Source organism: Vulpes lagopus, chromosome 5 (assembly GCF_018345385.1).
Source record: "Vulpes lagopus strain Blue_001 chromosome 5, ASM1834538v1, whole genome shotgun sequence".
NCBI classification, from domain to species: Eukaryota; Metazoa; Chordata; class Mammalia; order Carnivora; family Canidae; genus Vulpes; species Vulpes lagopus.
Window position 1 is genome coordinate 10,123,533 of NC_054828.1, and position 20,193 is coordinate 10,143,725.

Below are 20,193 nucleotides of genomic sequence, written 5' to 3' on the forward strand. Positions count from 1 at the left end.
ACCCTGAAGACCCGCCTGGACCCAAGGCGCCGGGAAACCCTGACACTTCACGACTGCAATACGGAGGACGGCTATCGTGTCTGCAAACCAACTTGCACAAGGAGACCGTGTTCCGTCCCGCGTTCGGAACCCGGCAAAATCCTCTATTCTCCAAACAGAATGCGTTACGCACACTGCGCATCTTCGCAATAGTGGGCCGGGTAACGACGCAAAGAATGTTACGTCGCACCGGAGGCTCTTCCCCTCACCCCACCCCACGTTCTAGTTCAGGTGGCGCGAGCACTCTACGCCCGCTTCGTACTTTATTTTTCTTCTACGGACTGCAACATGTGCCGGTCTGCGCAACTGACGTAAATGGCTTCCAAGAATGCCCTTAGTACTCCGCCAAGCCCTCGGGCTATTCCAAGACGCTGTTTACGTATCGTCTCCGACGTACGTAGCGTTAAGCTGGAGCAGTCTCAGCGCCGGCCGCCATTTTGTGCAGTCGCTGGGAAGGAAGGAGACGCCTAAACCGCGGCACTGCCGGGTTTGAGCGTAGCCAAACCTACCCACAGTTTTTATAACCCCGATTCTCTGTGTTTTGCTCCCGTCTCCGACGAGAGAGGCGGCGACGGTGGCGTCTGCGACGGGAGACAGCGCGTCGGAGCGAGAGAGCGCCGCGCCTGCCGCCGCCCCAACAGCGGAGGCGCCGCCGCCATCGGTCGTCACCAGACCGGAGCCGCAGGCCCTCCCGAGCCCGGCCATCCGTGCCCCGCTCCCAGATCTCTATCCGTTTGGGACCATGCGCGGAGGCGGCTTTGGGGACCGGGACCGGGATCGTGACCGTGGAGGGTAAGGGGGGAGGGGGAGAGGGAAGGCCTCGCGTGTGCGTGGGCCGGGGGGAGGGGGAAGGTTGTTTCCTGAGGAGACCGCAGCCTGCCGCCGAGCGGGAGACCTGGAGCGGACTGCGGGCCTGGGAGCGACGCCCCCGACTCCGGGAGGCGAGGCGACCTGGGACATAATAGCGGTTTGGTGTGCGGGCCTGCGGGTGGGCCTGCGCCCCGGGATCACGGGAGACCCGGCGTGGGGGGGCGGCCTGGCGACGCCCCAGCCCCTCCTTTCGGACCGCCGTCGTGGCGGGGAGCCGGAGCGGCGGCCCGAGCGCCGCAGACCGAGCCTGGCCTCGCCTCGCCTCGCCGCCCGGCTGCCGGGCCCGGCCGATTTGGGCAAGTCATTTGATCTCTCCAGGCCTCAGCGCTCATCTGTAAAACACGGATGTTCTTGCTGAGAAGAGGAGGAGGTCTCCGAGTTCGGCCTGGGAAAATCTTGACGCCAAATGGCTTCCCTTATCTTATCTGTCGCCAGAGATAACTGCTAAAGGAACTGGAAATCGAGTTGGAAACTAGACGCCAAATGGCTGATTTCTAGTTTTAAATGTATCTTAAAATCCCCTTTAGTCGTATTTCAGATAATTCGAAGGAAGCACTTTGGACAGTAAAGCGGTGGAATTGTTTGCCATCTAAATGATCTTATTTGAGGAGGGAGGGTTTTTTGTTTCTTTGGGTTTTTTTGTTGTTACTGTAGGGTTCCCTCACACCCTGTGTTCCGTTCTTCTCCAGTTGGACTGGAGTATTAGTTTCTCGGCCTGGTTAGAAAGTTTCGATGCGATAATGCCACGGCTGAAAGTTAACAAGACTAAAGTTCTTCCCAGATACTGAGATTCAGATCTTAACATAAGTTAAAGGGAAAAGTTGCCTAAGAGATGCGAATGTTCGTGCTGTTAACTTTTTGTAATAAAGGTCTTATCTCTGGATAAATAATAATGGAACGCCAGTTGTTAATATATATACATACGTGACCTACCTACAAAGATCCTGGACCTTTTTGTGAGCCTATTTTCTCAACTGAAGATGGGCATAATAATTGCCTTTACTTTGCATTGTTTTTGGGAATTGAGATCTATGTAAAATTGTGTCTTTGTGATAGGTGTTCTGTTGATATTTTCTCCAAACATTTTTGTCTTTTGCGGTTCAAATACAGAAGTCCCAGACCTCTAGTCACAAGCACCTCAATTCACTTGAATTGCCGAATAAAAAGGATTATTTTATTTATACCTTGTTAGGAAGGAAAATATTTGATCTTACTGTTAAATTTGGAGGGCTAGAAGTGGAATGTTTGCTTAGAGTTTCACAGTATAGCTAAATTTAGAAGTGAATTTCAGTGCAACCACTTGAGACAGAATTTTTGACATTACCTAGTAGAAAATGACCCAATAATTCCTTTCTTAAGCTTTGTACCCTAGACACAAGCCTAGAGAAATCATTGTACATGTTCCCCAGCATTCATGTACAAAAAATGTTCATACCAGCACTGTTCATGAAAATATTGGGAACCACTCTTCTGTCTAGATAAAGGGTGGGTATTCATTACAGTAGAATGTAACACAACCGTGAAAAACAAAAACAAAACAAAAAAAAGTGCATCAAAATGGATGACCAGCAAACATTGAAAAAGCAAGTTGTGGTAAAAGGATACCTATATGACTGGACTCCAAAAAGCAAAAATCAAGGTGGTAGTTGTAGTGGGTTTGTAAACTTGAAATAGGCACAGAGGGCTACCAAGGTACTGATCATGTTCTGTTTCTTTACCATACCATAGGTGTTTGGTTTAATACTTAATTTCACCATATACATGTTTTAACAAATTATTTGAAAAGAAGAAAAAGCAAATTACTGATCCATATTCTACCCCATATTGACTATCAGATGATATTTTTTTAAAGCTTTAAACTGTTCTTTTCACACAAAATGGCACTTTTTCATAATCTCTGTGTCCTAATTCTACATTTACCATGAAATTGCATTTAGGATTTTGAGTTACTATATTATTAACAATTACAGAGCCAAAATAGATTATTTTGAAAAGAGAATAAAAGTGAGTTTAGTGTATACGTGTACATGTAAAATCCAAAAGTGATGTGCCTTGTACATTTAAACTAGCATGATATTGCACATTAATATAAATCTTCAGAGTTGTGTTTATTGCAAAGCAAAGTTAAACTTAATGAGTGTAAGTATAGTATGCTAGGGATTAGGTTATGTGCATCTTTGAAGGATGGCAAGAATACTCAAAAATTCTACAAGAGTAGAAAAAAAGGCTATCTTGAGTTTTGAGGTAAGCTTTAATTGTAAAGGTGGAAGACAGCATATTTTTAAAGAGTTAGGTGTTTCAAATTATATGTGTAGTGTAGAATGGTATGTCTTAGATAAATAGTCAAGGCCATAGGGAGATAGGAAAAAATCTCTCCTTTTGAATAAGTCTCAAAAAGAATGTTACTTTCCAAAGTTCTGTTTTCTTGTAGATGATTAGCTTAAGGTCTGGGTAGCATTGGAATGCAGCAGCAGCATTGGAACAACATCTAGAAACCACATAAATTAGTATGAACTGGGCTGACAAACTCTAAAAATTGACATTACAATTCTTTGTAAGCCTGACAATCTAAAGACTTGGCTGATCTCTATAGATCTGTTAGTTGCTTCATTTATAAGGAGGGATGTTGATGCAGGTGGTCTTTGTTCAGTATTGAGGTTTGGGCCTGATATCATTGATGCTATCATGTGTGTGTATATCTTTTGATTCCTGGTTTCTCATAAGTAGTATAAATGGAATCCACCAAGTTCTGCCCTTTGAGTGTAGATGCTCAGTAGTCCCAAGAAAATTTTCTACTATCAGTCTTTGTATGTTTGTATTTAGAGAAATGTCTAGCTGGGTAAGTAAGTTTTAGGAACACTTTGAATTCCAGGAAATTGAGGCCCTTTGAAATATTACAGCTACTGCCTGTCGATTATAAAGTGGAACCATCTGCAAGATGATGATATGAGTGGGTTAGAGTGGGAAAAGGAAGTTAAATTGAAATTCACAGTGTGTTCAGGAGTAAGGAAACGGAATGAAAACATCGTGTAAGTGTATACTATTTGTATACAAAGCAATGCCCCACACTTTGCTAGGTTGAAATACAGAAATGAAAACCATCTTCATGTTTTAGGAAAAGTAGGATGTTACAAGTTCGCCTAGTGGAAGATTGGCTTTAAATCTGTTTCGAATTTTTAAAACCTAATTAATACAAGAGGTGCCTGGCAGACTCCATTGGAGCATGTGACTCGATCTTGGGGTGGTGAGTTTGAACCCTATGTTGGATTTAGATTAATAAAAAGAATAAACTTAGAATAAGTAAAACCTTGAAGATTTACCTTTTTCTTTTTTTTTTTTTTAAGCAAATTTGTAGTCAGATTAATAGTACTATTTTCCCTGGGAACAAAAAGAAAGTAAAGGTGGAGATAAAAAAGAAGGACAGGTCATAAATCAGTTCTGGCTATTCATTAGCCTAAACTAAATGTGAAGAGTAGCCTGCTAGTCTTGGGGAGGGGGTCTAGTAGTTTTCCTTAGATTAGCAGACAATAGGAGTGCTTATCACAATTAGTGATAAAGAGTTTTAAAGAAACTTCCAGTATGGGATAGCTTGGCTTGAAGTATATTCTTTCCCTGCCCACAATGTGTAACTAACTAATTGTTGAATGAATACAGTTATGCTAACTTGTACTGAGTGCTTACTATGCCAGATACTTTTTTTCTTTAAGATTTTTTTATTCATTTATTCATGAGAGACACAGGCAGAGGGAGAAGCAGGCTCCATGCAGGGAGCCTGACACGGGACTTGATCCCAGGACCCCAGGATCACACCCTGGGTCAAAGGCAGGCGCCAAACCACTGAGCCACCCAGGGATCCCCCAGATACTTTTTTTTTTTTTTTAAGATTTTATTTATTCATGAGAGATACACAGAGAGAGGCAGAGAAGCAGGCATCTCACAGGGAGCCCGATGTGGGACTCGATCCCTGGACTCTGGGATCACGGCTGTGGTAATCAGGTGCTCAGTGCCACCCTGGCACCCCTGCCAGATACTTTTTTGAGCACTTTATATTAGTCACTTCATTTTCACAACAATCTCTGAAATAAGTGGTTGTATTGTTTCTACTTTACAGAGGAAACTGGAGTATAAATAAATTGTTCAAATTGTACCATAAAAGGCAGAATCAAAATTCAAACCTTTGCAGTGATTTCTAAACTTAGAGTTGTTAATTTTTTATCTGTTGTAATCATACCTGTAACAATGTTACTGGATTGTGAAGGAAGCTTTACAGACTTTTTCTCCATACTTTTGAGTAAGAATAAAAAAATATTCTTTGGAGGGGGCTTGATAGTATCCTAGGAAGCAGTCTTTTTGCTTGTTCTTATGCCACCCAAGGTATATTGCTTTTAAGATACTAATAAAAAGTTTTTGGTGTTTCTAGATTTGGTGCAAGAGGTGGTGGTGGCCTTCCCCCAAAGAAATTTGGTAATCCTGGGGAGCGTTTACGTAAAAAGAAGTGGGATTTGAGTGAGCTCCCCAAGTTTGAGAAGAATTTTTATGTAGAACATCCGGAAGTGGCAAGACTGACTCCGGTAAGTTTGGGGGATTTACCTTTTTTCTATATGCAGTAATGAACCAAGTTAACATTAGGCAGACTTCACTGCTGTTAGATGTTTATTCTAGTGTGGTAGTTCCCTTAGATTCTTACTAAGACTGCTGGTACTTGCATGAGGAAACAGTTTAAATATCTACCTAATCTATTGTTTGGTTCTCGTTTATTGGCTATGCTTCCCAATTTGTCGTATATGAGATTTTAACTATATGAGGTATCTTGTCCTTTCATCTACATTAAAACATTGACATAATGTACTTCTGTTTTTTTAACCTTGTTATTGTTTTGGACTCCACTCATTGAAATGTTCAAAAAAAGATATGATGGAAAAAGCACTTGGTCCAAGTTCCACTGTTTATCCCTCATCCTAGTTCTGACCCTTGGGCAAATTTCTTTTAATATTTCTAAGCGTCTGTTTTCTCATGGGGTAAATAGAACTCTTCTCACATGCTTCATTAACTCAAAGTTGGGAGGATCTTTGCAAATTAATGAAGTTGAATGTATATGAAAGCAGTATTAGAAGTGTTAGATATTTTCCAGTATAACTGTATAGTTCATTGTTCATCTTGATTGGAACATAAAGTGTTGTATGTTTAGAGTAACTTATTTTTCTTACTTTGTTTTCTTCCATAGTATGAGGTTGATGAACTACGCCGAAAGAAAGAAATTACAGTGAGAGGGGGAGATGTTTGTCCTAAACCTGTGTTTGCCTTCCATCATGCTAACTTCCCACGTAAGTGTTCTTCAGTCCAGGATTGTAATTGTTAATTTTATTGAATGGTAAACATGGATAATGGGTTATTTAAAGGTTTTGATTCAAGCTTAGGATTTTATTGAAAGTGGCAAGTTGAAACCTTTCATAAAGGTAAATTTCAAGACTTTTAAGTAAATGCTATATTGTTGCATGAGAGTTTTTTTATGCTTATGTTTTTTATTTTTAAGCTTTTTTGAGTTTTTCATCTTCCCCCTAGAAGTTTTGCCTCTATCTTTTAGAAAACAATGAAATTGCTTTCTAGTTGGATATAACTTGGCAAATAATATGTGACCAACAACCATGTGCCCATGCTGTATTGGAGACTTTAGGGCAATAGTTTTTAAGTATTGAAGGGAAGAGTAGATAACTAGGGCAATAGTCCTCTGAGATAGCCAGCAGGTCAGAGATTCAGTAACTAAAGAAAAAAACAGCACTTCTCTTGGAGATATGAAGCTGGGTAAATCTTTCCTTTGATGAGCTGAATGGATTTTTTTTAGAATTCTATTGGCTGTGTCCTTGTTTTACTTGTTTTACCTGAAAGCACTGACATTTGTTCTCTTACAGAATATGTAATGGATGTGTTGATGGATCAACACTTTACAGAACCAACTCCGATTCAGTGCCAGGGATTTCCTTTGGCTCTCAGTGGTCGAGATATGGTGGGCATTGCTCAGACTGGCTCTGGGAAGACTCTGGCGGTATGTACCGGCAAGGGAATGTTAACATTATGTATGGTAACTTATTTTGCAGATTATCCCATTAATTTTTTTTTAAGATTTTATTTATTCATGAGAGAGAGTGAGGCAGACACATAGGCAGAGGGAGAAGCAAGCTCCCTGCAGGAACCTGATGTGGGTCTCAATCCCAGGACCCCAGGATCATGACCTGAGCCCAAGGCTCAACTGCTGAGTCACCATTCATTCTTTAAAAATTCTAATTCATTGGCTCCTGGGTGGCTCAGTCAGTTAAGTGTCTGCCTTTAGCTCAGGTCATGATCTTAGGGTCCTGGGATCGAGCTCCACATCAGGCTTGCTGCTCAGTGGGGAGCCTCCTTCTCCCTCTGCCCCTCGCCCTTCCATTCATGCTTTCTTGCTCACTCTCCCCCTCTCTCTCAAAATAAGTAAATAAAATATTTTTTAAAAATTCTAATTCAGATAGTGTAGGTAGTTTCAGCTTTCTTAGGTACGGGAAATGTGTGAGTACGTTGTGTTCAAATTTACATTGCACATATGTGTATCAGTTGAGAGTTCTGTTTTCATTTTTGTGGTTAGGCATTATCAATTAACTATGGTAACTTAAGATAATGGCTTACTTTTGGAATAAGACTGTCATTGTTTTCCCCCCTCCCTAGTATTTGCTGCCTGCAATTGTTCATATTAACCACCAGCCCTACTTGGAAAGAGGAGATGGCCCAATTGTAAGTGTATTTATAATTCTAAAAATAATCACAGTTTAATGGTAACTGTGTTTCAAGCATTGTGCTTTACATGTGTTTTCAGATTTTATTCTCAAGCCCACCCTCTTTTTCTGGAAGTGATGTCTCCGTCTTACTGATAAATTTTGACACAGTGCTATTAAATGATTAGTCCACAAAGTCATAATAGCTGTTAAATGGTTGAGTTTGATTTTGAATAGTCTTACTCTTAACTGCTATGTGTGCTGCCTTCATCTATAGGCATTTACTCTGCAGTAAAGTCAGAATTCTTAATTATTCAATGATTGTGTGAGGGATAAGGAAGTATGAAAATGATATCCCTGCCATTTGTATGTAAGTCACATTTAGGATATGTATTCTTTGTGGTTAAGTAATAACTTTTAAAATGTTTATAGGGCAATATGATTTTCTGGTTTGTTTTCACTTTTGCTATTTCCTGTAAAATGTGTGGAGTGGTTATCAAACATTTTTAATACATTCTTACCTGTTTTTTAAAAATTGAGGGGTGCCTGACTGCCTCAGTCAGTAGAATATGCAGCTCTTGATCTCTGTGAGGCTGTGAGTTGGGAGCCCCACGTTGGGTGTAGAGATTACTTTAAAAAAATCTTAAAAAAAAATAATCGAGCTTGCAGCTTGGATTTGATATGTCTTTACAAATAGGTACATTATTACTGTCTCAAAACAGTCACAAAAAGGAGTAACCTATAACTTTGCAATGTGTGATATATTCCACAAAGTACCAGATTAGACAATACAAAAAGAATTTAAATGACCTTTTTAATTTGATGGTGACTTAAACATGTGTGTTTCAGTGTCTAGTTCTGGCTCCTACCAGAGAGCTTGCCCAGCAAGTACAGCAGGTGGCTGATGACTATGGCAAATGTTCTAGATTGAAGAGTACTTGCATTTATGGAGGTGCTCCTAAAGGTCCCCAAATTCGAGACTTGGAGAGAGGTAATTTTAAATATATATATATCATGTAAGAATTAACAAATTTTCTCATCTTACCAATTTTTATGAATGAAGTTGGAGAGGAAAATAGTGGATTATTTTTGGAAAAAATCAGTAATTCAGCAGCTTAGAAATTCCCAGGTACAGTTAAACTGCTAATAAGGGAAAAGTTTATATCTTGCTTTCCCAAGTATTGTGTTAAAATTTAACTAGTGTGGGGTGCCTGGGTGGCTCAGTCCATTAAGCATCTGCCTTCAGCTCAGGTCATGATCCCAGGATCCTGGGATGGAGCCCCACTTCTGGCTTCCTGCTTAGCAGGACGCCTGCTTTTCCCTCTCTCTCTGCTTGTGCACATGCTTTGTCTCTCTCAAATAACTAAAATCTTTTTTTTTTTTTTTTAAAGATTTTGTTTATTTACTCATGAGAGACACAGAGAGAGGGGCAGAGATACAGGCAGAGGGAAAAGCAGGCTCCATGCAGGAAGCCCGATGTGGGACTAGATCCCGGGTCTCCAGGATCAGACCCCCGGCCAAAGGCGACACTAAACCGCTGAGCCACCTGGGCTGCCCAACTAAAATCTTTTTTAAAAATTTTAGTTAGTTGCTCTCCAGTATTGAATGCAACCATCAGAGCTGGTGCTTCTTAGTTTGCTGATGCTTGGACAGTGTATAAGGAATTCTTAGTTGGCTGTATCTTTGGTTTTGTTTTACAGGTGTTGAGATCTGTATAGCTACTCCTGGGCGCCTGATAGATTTCCTGGAGTCAGGAAAGACAAATCTTCGCCGTTGTACTTACCTTGTACTGGATGAGGCTGACAGGATGCTTGATATGGGCTTTGAACCTCAGATCCGTAAAATTGTTGACCAAATCAGGGTGTGTAAAACTGATGATACACTGTCTTTATTCCCATTTCCTGTCATAGTTCCTTAGCCTAAAAGAAAGCCTTTCTTCTCCTGGTAGCCTGATAGGCAGACATTGATGTGGAGCGCAACCTGGCCAAAAGAAGTAAGACAGCTTGCAGAGGATTTCCTTCGTGATTACACCCAGATCAACGTGGGCAATCTGGAGTTGAGTGCCAACCACAACATCCTCCAGATTGTGGATGTCTGCATGGAAAGTGAAAAAGACCACAAGTAAAGAGGGATTTTACTGTTTTGATAATGCTGTTAAACTTTTCCTGATAATCCTCCCAAAATTAAAGCATTGAAGAAGCCTGAAATTTTTTGAGGGCCAAAAAATGTTAAAAGCATTACTAGCTTACCAGCTATCCATTCTTTATCTCATTCTCCAGAGTATTGTAGTTAACAAGTGAGGTACTGGATCCTTAGAATTAAATCCCAGTTCAGATAGTTAACAGCTGCATAGAAGATAATGTGAAAAGAGTACTGTAGTTTTGAGGAATTAATATTGTATACATAGCTTTTACATAATGTGTGGGGAGATTTTATCTGAATGCATTTTTGCTGGTCTTGTTTTCAGGTTGATCCAGCTCATGGAGGAAATAATGGCTGAGAAAGAAAATAAGACAATAATATTTGTAGAGACAAAGAGACGCTGTGATGACCTCACTCGAAGGATGCGCAGAGATGGGTGAGTGTAGCACTGAGGTAATTAGCTTCAGGTTTTATATTTATAGTTTAGTAGGAATTTCTAAATTGGTATTATATATATTGTATATTTCAATAATGCCCGTCATGCACCTTGCTCTTTGGATGGACACAGTCATCTATTCATGTAGCCTAATAAACCTTCACAATTCTGTGTGATAGAATTCTTTCTTTTTAAAGTTTAGTTTCTCTTTTTTTAAAGATTTCTGAAATATTGGTCATTTTTCTTCTGACAGTTGGCCAGCTATGTGTATCCATGGAGACAAGAGTCAACCTGAAAGAGATTGGGTACTTAATGGTGAGTTAAGAACTAAATATTGTCCATACTCTATTTTAGGGATGGGCAAGCTTTCTGTAAAGGATCAAGAAGTAAATATTTTCTGCTTTACAGACGATAACGGTGTATCATCACAGTCACAGAATTTCTGTCAGTCATTTGGCTCTCATTACGGCAAAAAAGAATGGACATAGGCAATATGTGAAGATCAGCTTGGTTGTATTGCAATAAAATAGTAAAAATAGTATTTCTAGATTTGATTCATAGGCCAGAGTTTGCCTAGCTCTGCTCTAGTTAATTGACTAGTAGGGACATTTTTTAGCATATCTCTACTGTCTTTGAAGGTCACTAATGCTGGCTCTTTACACTTGTTTTGTAGTTTAGACTACCTTTCTTTTATTTAATAAGGTCTTGTCTTTATAGACTGTTTATCAGCCTAGAGAGTTCCCCAAACCCTATACTTCTGGGATTTTTTTTTTAAAGGTTTATTTGAGAGCAAGGGTGCACGTGAGTTAGGGGGGAGAGGGCAAGAGAATCTCCAGCTGACTGTGCTATGCGCGGAGTCCCATGCAGGCTTCATAGTATAAGCCTGATTGATTATTAATTCAATCTCTAGTCCTCTCCCATTCTCCAAGGGTAGGGCGTAGGGCTGAAAGTTCCAAGCTCATATAATCATGGCTTGGTCTTTGTGATAACCCATCCTGAAGTTCTCCAGGATTCCACCAAGCAATGCCTCAGCACAAAAGACCCTCTCATCATTCAGGAAATTCTGAGGGACTTGGGGTCTCTGTGTCAGGAACCAGACAGGGTCAAAGACTAAGAATAAAAGGCTCTCCTAGCATCTCTGTGTACAAGGGTTTTAGGAACTCACGGCCAGGACTTGGGGGCAAAGACTAATACATATTGCCTGTTACTTCACAGAAGAAAGTAGGGTTTCTCCTTTCATTCCACATCTTTTAAACTTGTTTCCTCTCCTGCTACTTTTGGTTTTATTTCATTTGGAAGGTAAATTTATTTCATTTCATGGTTATGCATAATTTAAGGGGAAAAAATTGTAGCTCGTTTTAATTTTGTTTCAAATTGCTATACAGTTTTAATAGTACTTGATCATTAGGGGTAGCTTTTTGTCTGTTGTTCATATGCTAAAGTGAGTATAATAAAGATTTTCATAGAAGTACTATTTCCCTTGAATTTAATCTTTTAAGAGCTTGTTCTGTTCTGGCACCATTATTTGAAGTTGAACATGGTAGAGTAAAAGGCCAGATAGCTAGGAATGTTTGCATAGTTATTTTATAAAGATAATACCTTATCCTTGATTGGGTAACTTGACTTTTGTGGTACTATGCTTGTTTTACAGAGTTCCGTTCAGGAAAGGCTCCCATCCTCATTGCCACAGATGTAGCCTCCCGTGGGCTAGGTTTGTATAGATAGGTGTCTCTGTCAATGGTATATGTATCTTTTGGTTTAAAGATTTGTTTGTCATTTCAAATTAGAGTTGTATATATGTGTGTTTAGATAAATATTCAAAAGAGAAGAATATAAAGCGTGATTTCCCCCCCCACAACTGTTTTTTTATTTTTTTGTTTATTATTTATTTTTTTTTGTGGTTTTCTTTCTTTTTTTTTTTTTTTTTTTCCTTTTATTTTCAAAGTCTCTTCCTGCTCCTGACAAACAGGCTTTGGTCTTCAGCAAGGCCTAGGCATGACTGTTCATTTAGAGGGACAGGAGACATTCAGTTGAACAGCTCAGCTGCTTCTTGGTTTTATTCTATTTTCTGGCTGTAGAATGAGCCTAATTGAACTAAGCTCTTAGAAACTGGTTTCCACAATTGTTCTTCTCCCTATAGCAGTCTATTTGTGCTAGATGTGTATGTGAGGTCCAATTCTGTGAATGCTAACATAATGTATTCTTGGGATTTAATAAGTCTATAAGTATGTTATCATTCAGCAATTAAATCTACATTGCCCAATTTTATTTACTGATGTAAAATTATTATGGACACGCAGTTACCCCTCTTCCCACCCGTGTTCCTATTATCGGTGTGCTGTCTTCCAATTTAAGAACTTAATTTGAAGCTCGTGTTCTTTTGGAGTTTTCCACCCATTATAATTTAAGAGTTATATAGAACTATCTTGGGGTACTTTATCCCATTATTCTGAGGTAAACAGGTATAACTCAAAACTTTTAAATTAAAAAAAGATGACATTTCTATCAAAATTGACAGATATTTAATTTCTTGCCTAGTAAGGTGAGAAGTACCATATTCCCTTGTAATACTAAACAGAAAGAGGATAAATGTTCAACTGGAATACAAAGGAGTGAAAGCTTTTTATACATTGCACTCATCATTCCCTCCTTCAGAGGTGGTGACCTGCAGCCATGACTGAAAATTGTCTCTGCCCTCTGAGGTCATGTCTGGATCTGTGCGGTTAGAACTCTGGGCCTGTTGGGAGAAGAGGCTGAGGCCTGAAAGCAGTTTACACAAAAGCTTTCAGTAATGGTGGTTTTTAAACAGGCTTGCTATGTGCTGGTAGCTTCTTTGTGCATCTTGCCTAGACAATTAAAAATATTTGTTCCTTTCCCCCCTTGCATTTCTAAACCAAATCAATTGGCTACCATTAGAATGACTTAGACTCTTCATCCCACCCCCACTCATGCAAGTGCGGGGAGAGGGAAGGTACCTGAGTCTGTTTCTTGTTACTCAGCATCAGTGCTTGTTTTGGGCCCCTTTGTTTGCTGCCTCATAAAAATCAAAAGGAGGGGGAAAACCCACCAAAATGGCAGAATGCTGACCAAGGTCCTACAAGATCCTGGAAAGTGAAGGCTTCTACCTCACAGACAGGGGTGCAATTTTCAGCTGAGTCACCAGGCCTTTTTTCACTTCCTGTCGAGCGATGGCCTCTTAAATGTTCCCTTCAGGTAAGTTCTTCACTTCCCATAGTTTTATGATAGTCATCCTCAGGAAGCCACTATTCCCTTTCCACTGGGATAGTTTTAATTTTTCCTTTTTTTTTTTTGTTGAAACTACACACTGTGAAACTAAAAAGTATTGAAATTTATTTTGTTTTGTTTTTTAACAGAAGCTTTGATATCAGCTGCAGCTCACTCAGTACATGGCCGAGGCAAATCTACATCGGCCCGAAGCAGCTCTAGATGAGCCTATTGGCTAGTTTCAGTCCCTCCCAGTTAGTGATTGGATATCCAGGCCATGTCATAGGGCTTGTCACTCAAAAAGTTGTTATCCTAGGCAGCTAGCCCAAACATGAACTTTTCAGTTTCTTACCCTGCTACGGCATCTTCTCTAAAGGCAACAAGATAATATTGTGGCAGTGCACAAATAACATCAGGGCAGGCTTGACTGGAGAAAACCAAATTCTGCGCTTGCTCCTATGTGCCCTCAGCCAGCTCTATGTGTATACACACAGGACACCTTTCTAGTATGAAGAACTGGCACCATGTCTTTCCCTTATTGAACCCCTCCAGAGATACTCCCAAGTCTTAGTTTCTGAACTGCCGACTCCAGTCTTCCGTGCTTTCTGCAAGGAAAGCACACAGCTGTGCATTCACTGCAGTCCTTCAACTTGCTCTGCTGCTCGTGGTCAGACACCATGGGACTGACTAAGGAGCATTATCGTAGCTCTGAAGATGTGGCTGTGGAGCATAATTTCCCATCCCCCCATCTTCCGTCCATCCTGGCCCCGTACCTTTTTGTTTTTCCTTTGTTGCATCAACGACTCTAGCCGGAGACTCACGCTGCCCCCTGTGATAACTGCCTTCTCGTCTTTCTGGTGTGATTTCAGGACTTTAGGGGTCAGTAAAGACTGAGGAGCCTTTATTGTAATAAGAAACAGACATAATGCCCCTTTCTTCACAGGCCCTTTAACAACAGCTGAATTTTTTTTTTTTTAATCATCTCCCCTTTCCCCTGAAATTAATCCAGTCTGGGCAATAGATGCAGTCTGACCCTTTGGATGTAACTTACATTTTTTTATTAATTATTTTTTTCTACAATCACCCCAATTATCCTTGGGGGAGGCGTTGGAGGACCTGAAATTTTTACCCGAACCCAGGTTCTCCGGCGCTTGGCAACCAAATGGGGCTACAGAGAAGCATCTAAGCCAGTTCACAGAGCGAGCGTGTGTGGGGACTTCTCACTGCCACGGACCCTTGATGCATGCTCCCCGCGCTCCAGTGGTCCCGTGTCAGAAGGCGGAGTTTTCGAAAGGAGGCCGCCAAAAATAAAAGGCAAAGAGACGGGATCGGCTGCAGCGGTTTCCCAAAGGAGGAGGGAGTGTGCATCGGTCTGGTAACAAACAGAGAATGTTTTTTAATTATTTATATCACAAAAATCTGTGTTTTATCTAGGATATTTTCTGAATATTCTTTGTAAAATGCAGATTTTTTTCCACAAAACATTAGGATTCTTTGTTATAATAGATTTGTTTGTTTAAGTAGGTAAAAATAAACATTTAGCTGAAAGCATTACACTAACATTTACATACTTTAAGCATTAGGAGGTTATTCAACCCAATTCCCAGCAGTGGATAGAACATTAAAGTGTCTCAAGGTTTCATGGTTTTTCCCACCCTCTTTGGCTATTTAATTTCCCAGGTTATGTAGACCATCTTTGATAATTGAAGCAAGTACTGAGTTGAAATAACCTTGAGTTGAGAAAAAAAAAAAACTCATTTGGCAGAGCTGGGCTTGGTAGTACAGTGAAATTTTAGTGTAATGTGCTCTTGCGGTAATTGAAAGGGGAGAGATAATTTGGATTATTTTGCAAAGGAAAATAGGTGTGTACTTAACTTTGCCTCTGATGAGTTTTTTAAAATACAAGAGCAAAACATTTTTTAATCTAAATATTTCATTTAAGTCTCCTTGAAAATGTAGTAATAAAGTATATGAAGTTTCTTTTTTCATTTTGCTCTGTGACTGGTTTAAAGGTAAGTTTGTTATATTACTGGTAGATTTTGCCAGGCTTCTCCCAACAGAGTAGAAGTAATTTGACCTTGTACCTTATCGGTGGTAACCACTTTGCTTCTACATTTCCAGTTTGGAAAAGGAGCTGGAATTGGATACGATTCCTGCCGGTTTATTGGTTAAAATAAAGAAGAGGCAGGAGTTTGGATGGTTGGATGGGATTCCCTTAGGATTTTACGTCTGATAAAGATGCCACTTCCTGTGCATGTCCCAAGAATCATTCATCCTCTTTTACTCTGTTGGGATGAGTCTTTTTTTGTTCGTGTTCAGTGTGGTTACTAACTTAGTCTTCTTTCCTCTTGCTGTCATCTGCATTCGTGCTTCCCACCTGTTGTTGGCATGTCCTTTACCTTCTCTTTCCCTGCTACATCAACCTGCACACTGACTCATCGTTGGCTTTGAAGATGTGGAAGATGTCAAGTTTGTGATCAACTATGACTATCCAAACAGCTCAGAGGATTATGTGCACCGTATTGGCCGAACAGCCCGTAGCACCAACAAGGGCACCGCCTACACCTTCTTCACCCCAGGGAACCTAAAGCAGGCCAGAGAGCTGATCAAAGTGCTGGAAGAGGCTAACCAGGCTATCAACCCAAAACTGATGCAGTTGGTGGACCACAGAGGAGGCGGCGGAGGAGGGGGTAAGGGTAAGTCCTGGAGTTTTCCAGGTACTGCCAAGGTATCTTTTTGTTTTTTAAGTCCTGTTGAAAGCTTTTGAGTATGTTGCTTAATAACAGAGGACAGTGATGAGTAGTTTTTCATAGTCTCTTTTAAGTAAGCCCATATTGAAGGTTGCGAGGTGGGGGCTGTGGAGATTGTCCAGTATTTCCATAGGCAGTATTATAAAACTGGCCTTTGTGTTTTGAAGTACATGGTACATGTTCAGAATTAAGCTGAATTCTGATTGCTTTTAATACCTTCAAAAGCCTTGGTGTAGTATATTAGGTTTTCAGTTTTTAAGGTGAAGAGATGAGTAATTTTACTTCATTTTATGGTAGTAGAAACGGGCATAATTAATGGATCTGAAAATTGGATAGTTGCAAATATACTTGAATCAGGGCTTCTTGACTACCATACCAATTTGGAATTATTTTGTCCCAAACTTATTCCATGCTGAAGCCATTAAAATCACCCAAGAAGTTTTTAAAATAACAAGTTTTTTGGTTTTTAAGTGGGTTTGGAATTGAGCCTAAAGCTTGTGAGGTAATTCTGATGTATTTAGGTCCACAAAACAACATAGAGAACCCACTAGTAGAGGGTCCTGGTAGGGTAGTCTGAACTTAGCGGCTTGTCTTTGTTCTTTAACCTGTGGTAAGTCACCTAAACTTTATTACCATTGTTCCTGCATTTTGAAGATTGTATTTCTCAGTAAATCCTCAAAGGGAAAAGGACCTAAAACGGTGAGAAGTTGAATGACTTTTAATGTTCACCATTTTTTCTGAATATGTCCTATTAAAGAATCAGATTATGGGTATAGTTTTAAAGTAATTTGGAGGCTGGCCTAGTTAAAAGATCAACAAAGAGCATTGAATACTTTTGAGTTATAGAGTTTTTACATCTGGTTGCATTTGGATTGTGTATCTGGCATTAAAGATACCTCATGTCTTCCCCTTAGGAGGTCGTTCTCGATACCGGACCACTTCTTCAGCCAACAATCCCAATCTGATGTATCAGGATGAGTGTGACCGGAGGCTTCGAGGAGTCAAGGATGGTGGCCGGAGAGACTCTGCAAGCTATCGGGATCGTAGTGAAACCGATAGAGCCGGTTATGCTAACGGCAGTGGCTATGGAAGTCCAAATTCTGCCTTTGGAGCACAAGCAGGCCAATACACCTATGGTCAAGGCACCTATGGGGCAGCTGCTTATGGCACCAGTGGCTATACAGCCCAAGAATATGGCGCTGGCACTTATGGGGCTAGTAGCACCACCTCAACTGGGAGAAGTTCACAGAGCTCTAGCCAGCAGTTTAGTGGGATAGGCCGGTCTGGGCAGCAGCCACAGCCACTGATGTCACAACAGTTTGCACAGCCTCCAGGAGCTACCAATATGATAGGTTACATGGGGCAGACTGCCTACCAATACCCCCCTCCTCCTCCTCCCCCTCCTCCTTCACGTAAATGAAACCACTCAAGTGGTAGTGACTTGTGCAGACTTACTACATTTAAAGAAACGCTGTCTTTCCCCTTTTTTTTTCTCTTCCCCTTTTCTTTCTTTTTCTTTTTTATTTTTTCCCCAACCATTGTGATTTGTCTTTCATGCGATTAGTTAGAATTCACTGCCAGGTTTCTTCTGTCCGCCAAAATGATCCAGTCTGTAATAACAGATTTTGTAAAAAACATATATATATAGCCGACTGGAAGAGATTTTTTTTTTTCCCCAACTTCTTGCATGTTGAGGATACTTGAGCTATTTTTCATCTTAAAAGAAAAAGTAAGGTATTAGGCCCTTTTGTGGGAGCCCATTTTTTTGTTGTTGTCCTGAGTTGGGGTAGGGGGGAGGGTAGAGGGTTGAATTCTGCAGAAGAAGATGGCATCTGTGCTTTAGATTGCTCTCATTACTGGGTTAGAAAACCAAGAGGGAATTCCCTGCACATTTTCTGTAATGCTTTTTAATGTTCCTCAGGCCTGATGAGTTTCTAAGACAATGCTTTACCATTGTCATTTTGGCTGATTGCTTGTTAAGTGCATTTGACAGTTTAAAAAAATTCCTAATTGGTTTTGTCTCCCTTTTATTCCACCTTGTCCCTTTCCAATTACTGAAAAATAACCATTTTAGTCAGGATAGACATTGAATTGCTGAGTCTGAGTTTCTTAAGTGTATCTTTTAAATTTAAAACCCCAAGTGTTTATTGCAATGGTTAAATGTAGCCTCTCAGCATCTGGGTGGAAGCTGCCTATTTTTCTTCCCCACATAACCAGGGACCATCTGAAATTCATTTTCCAACTAGATAGCTGCTCTGAGCAGAATGAACATAAATGCTCACTGAAAATTTATTAACCAGTTAGTTAAATAACCAGTTAAGTATGCATCCACCTACAGTGTAAAAACCACCTTTAATTATAAACCGAATATACTCAGTGGCAAATTTTCTTTTTATCTCAGTTGTAGAGCTAGAATACAAAAGCACCTCTTTGCTAGCAACTCAGCCCTTTTGGCCAAATTATCTTGAATAAAGAACCTTTGGGGTCTGTTAAGAAAGCTCTTAATTCTCTTCATACTCTTCTCTGCAGTGCTTTGTAACAGCTCTTGGATGCAAATTTTCTTCAGCATCCTTTTGCACTCAGCTTTTTACAGGTAGGTAGTGCTTAAAAACGTTACAGAGGACTAAGCCCAAGTCCTCACTTTTCTTCCTCCTGAAGGTAGGTGAGTTCGTCCCCTTTCCAGTAGTGATACTGTTTTACTGAGACTTCCTATAGCACATGAGCCTAGAAAGGATTTTCTGCTCTTGTGTGTTCACTGTAACAGGACAGGACAAGGAGATCAGATGACCCCAGAACCCTCTTCCATATCCAGTGTTGGGCTATTAATTTTTTATGCTGTTATTGGTATTGTTGGTTAACAATGTAGTTAAAGGGGGAAGGCTCCACTGCATCCTTTGGCTAAGGACTGAGGGTGCTTGCTGATTTGTAATATCTAAATACTTGAGGTTTTTTTTTTTGTTTGTTTTGTTGTTTTTAAAAAAGTCTTCAGGGAGAGAAAAGGGATGGTTTCTGAGGGGTTCTGAAAAGTATGGTTGAATGTGCAACATACAGGTAGGTTGTCAGCATAAGCTGAAATGTACGCATGTGAGAACTTGTCGTCCCCCATCCCCCCACACACACTTTTTGTTTAACTAAACTCTTTTCCCCCTTCGAGAAGTTGAGGCTGAGGGAGGATGGTAGGCACAGGAAAATTTGGCAAAACTGCTCTGTGTTTTCAAACCAAAGTGCCCCCTCACCCCTGAAAAAGAAAAAAAAAAATTTTTTTTTTGGTCTAAGCATTGACCAGTCCATTGTAGACATTTCTTTGTACACCAGAATTCTGATTATTTTTAAACAGAGGTGCCACCACAAGGGGTGTCCTTCTTTACTCTCTTGCAGGTCTTAATGCAGCTTTGTGGGAAAGGTCTCTGGGCAGGCAAGTGGTATTTGGTCTGCTGCTTGCCAACCCTTTTCCCCCCAGGGATGCTGTGGTCATAAAGTCAAAATAACAGCATATTCCAAATCTCAAAAGCTATTGTGGCCTGAGCACAGCTGAAATCTAGCAGAGTCTTTCATATATAGCTTTAGAGTAACTCTTCTGCTTCTTTGTCACTTGTAATTCACGTTCTGCCTTTGCTTCAGAACATGAGCAGAAGAGTCCTCATGTGACGCTAGTTATTATTGCAGTCATGGTTGAAAGTCATTTAGGGAAAGGATTTCAATATTAAGCTGTGGGGCTGCTTCTCCCCAATTCCTCCCTAACAATTCATTGTGTGGACTTCTCTCATCTAAAAGGTTGGTGGCTTTTTGCTTGGGATCAGTGCTCTATTCATGTGTTGCTGGTCTCTGAACACATTCCTGTTGCGTTAAGACTTGAAAGATTTGTAGATGTGTGGTGTTCAGGCACAGGATGCTAAGAGCTATGTTACTATTCTTAGTTTGTAAATTGTCCTTTTGATACCATCTTGTTTTCTTTTGTAGGTATAAATAAAACACTGTTGACAATAAG

At 40.4% G+C, this 20,193-nt stretch overlaps 1 protein-coding gene across 2 annotated transcripts; it reads left to right on the forward strand.

Moving 5' to 3' along the window:
* Positions 1–447: 447 nt before the first annotated feature.
* Positions 448–20,192, forward strand: DDX17 (DEAD-box helicase 17). Of its 2 annotated transcripts, none has more exons than XM_041754409.1 (13): positions 448–831; positions 5,330–5,480; positions 6,134–6,233; positions 6,819–6,952; positions 7,606–7,671; positions 8,502–8,643; positions 9,353–9,513; positions 9,601–9,773; positions 10,120–10,230; positions 10,484–10,545; positions 11,882–11,941; positions 15,909–16,151; positions 17,120–20,192. In XM_041754409.1, the coding sequence occupies exons 1-13, from the start codon at positions 782–784 to the stop codon at positions 17,623–17,625; spliced, it is 1,959 nt and encodes a 652-aa protein (XP_041610343.1). In that variant the 5' UTR covers positions 448–781; the 3' UTR covers positions 17,626–20,192. The 2 variants fall into 2 exon arrangements, with proteins under 2 accessions (XP_041610343.1, XP_041610344.1); XM_041754410.1 differs by having other exon boundaries at positions 15,909–16,145.
* Position 20,193: the final 1 nt, after the last annotated feature.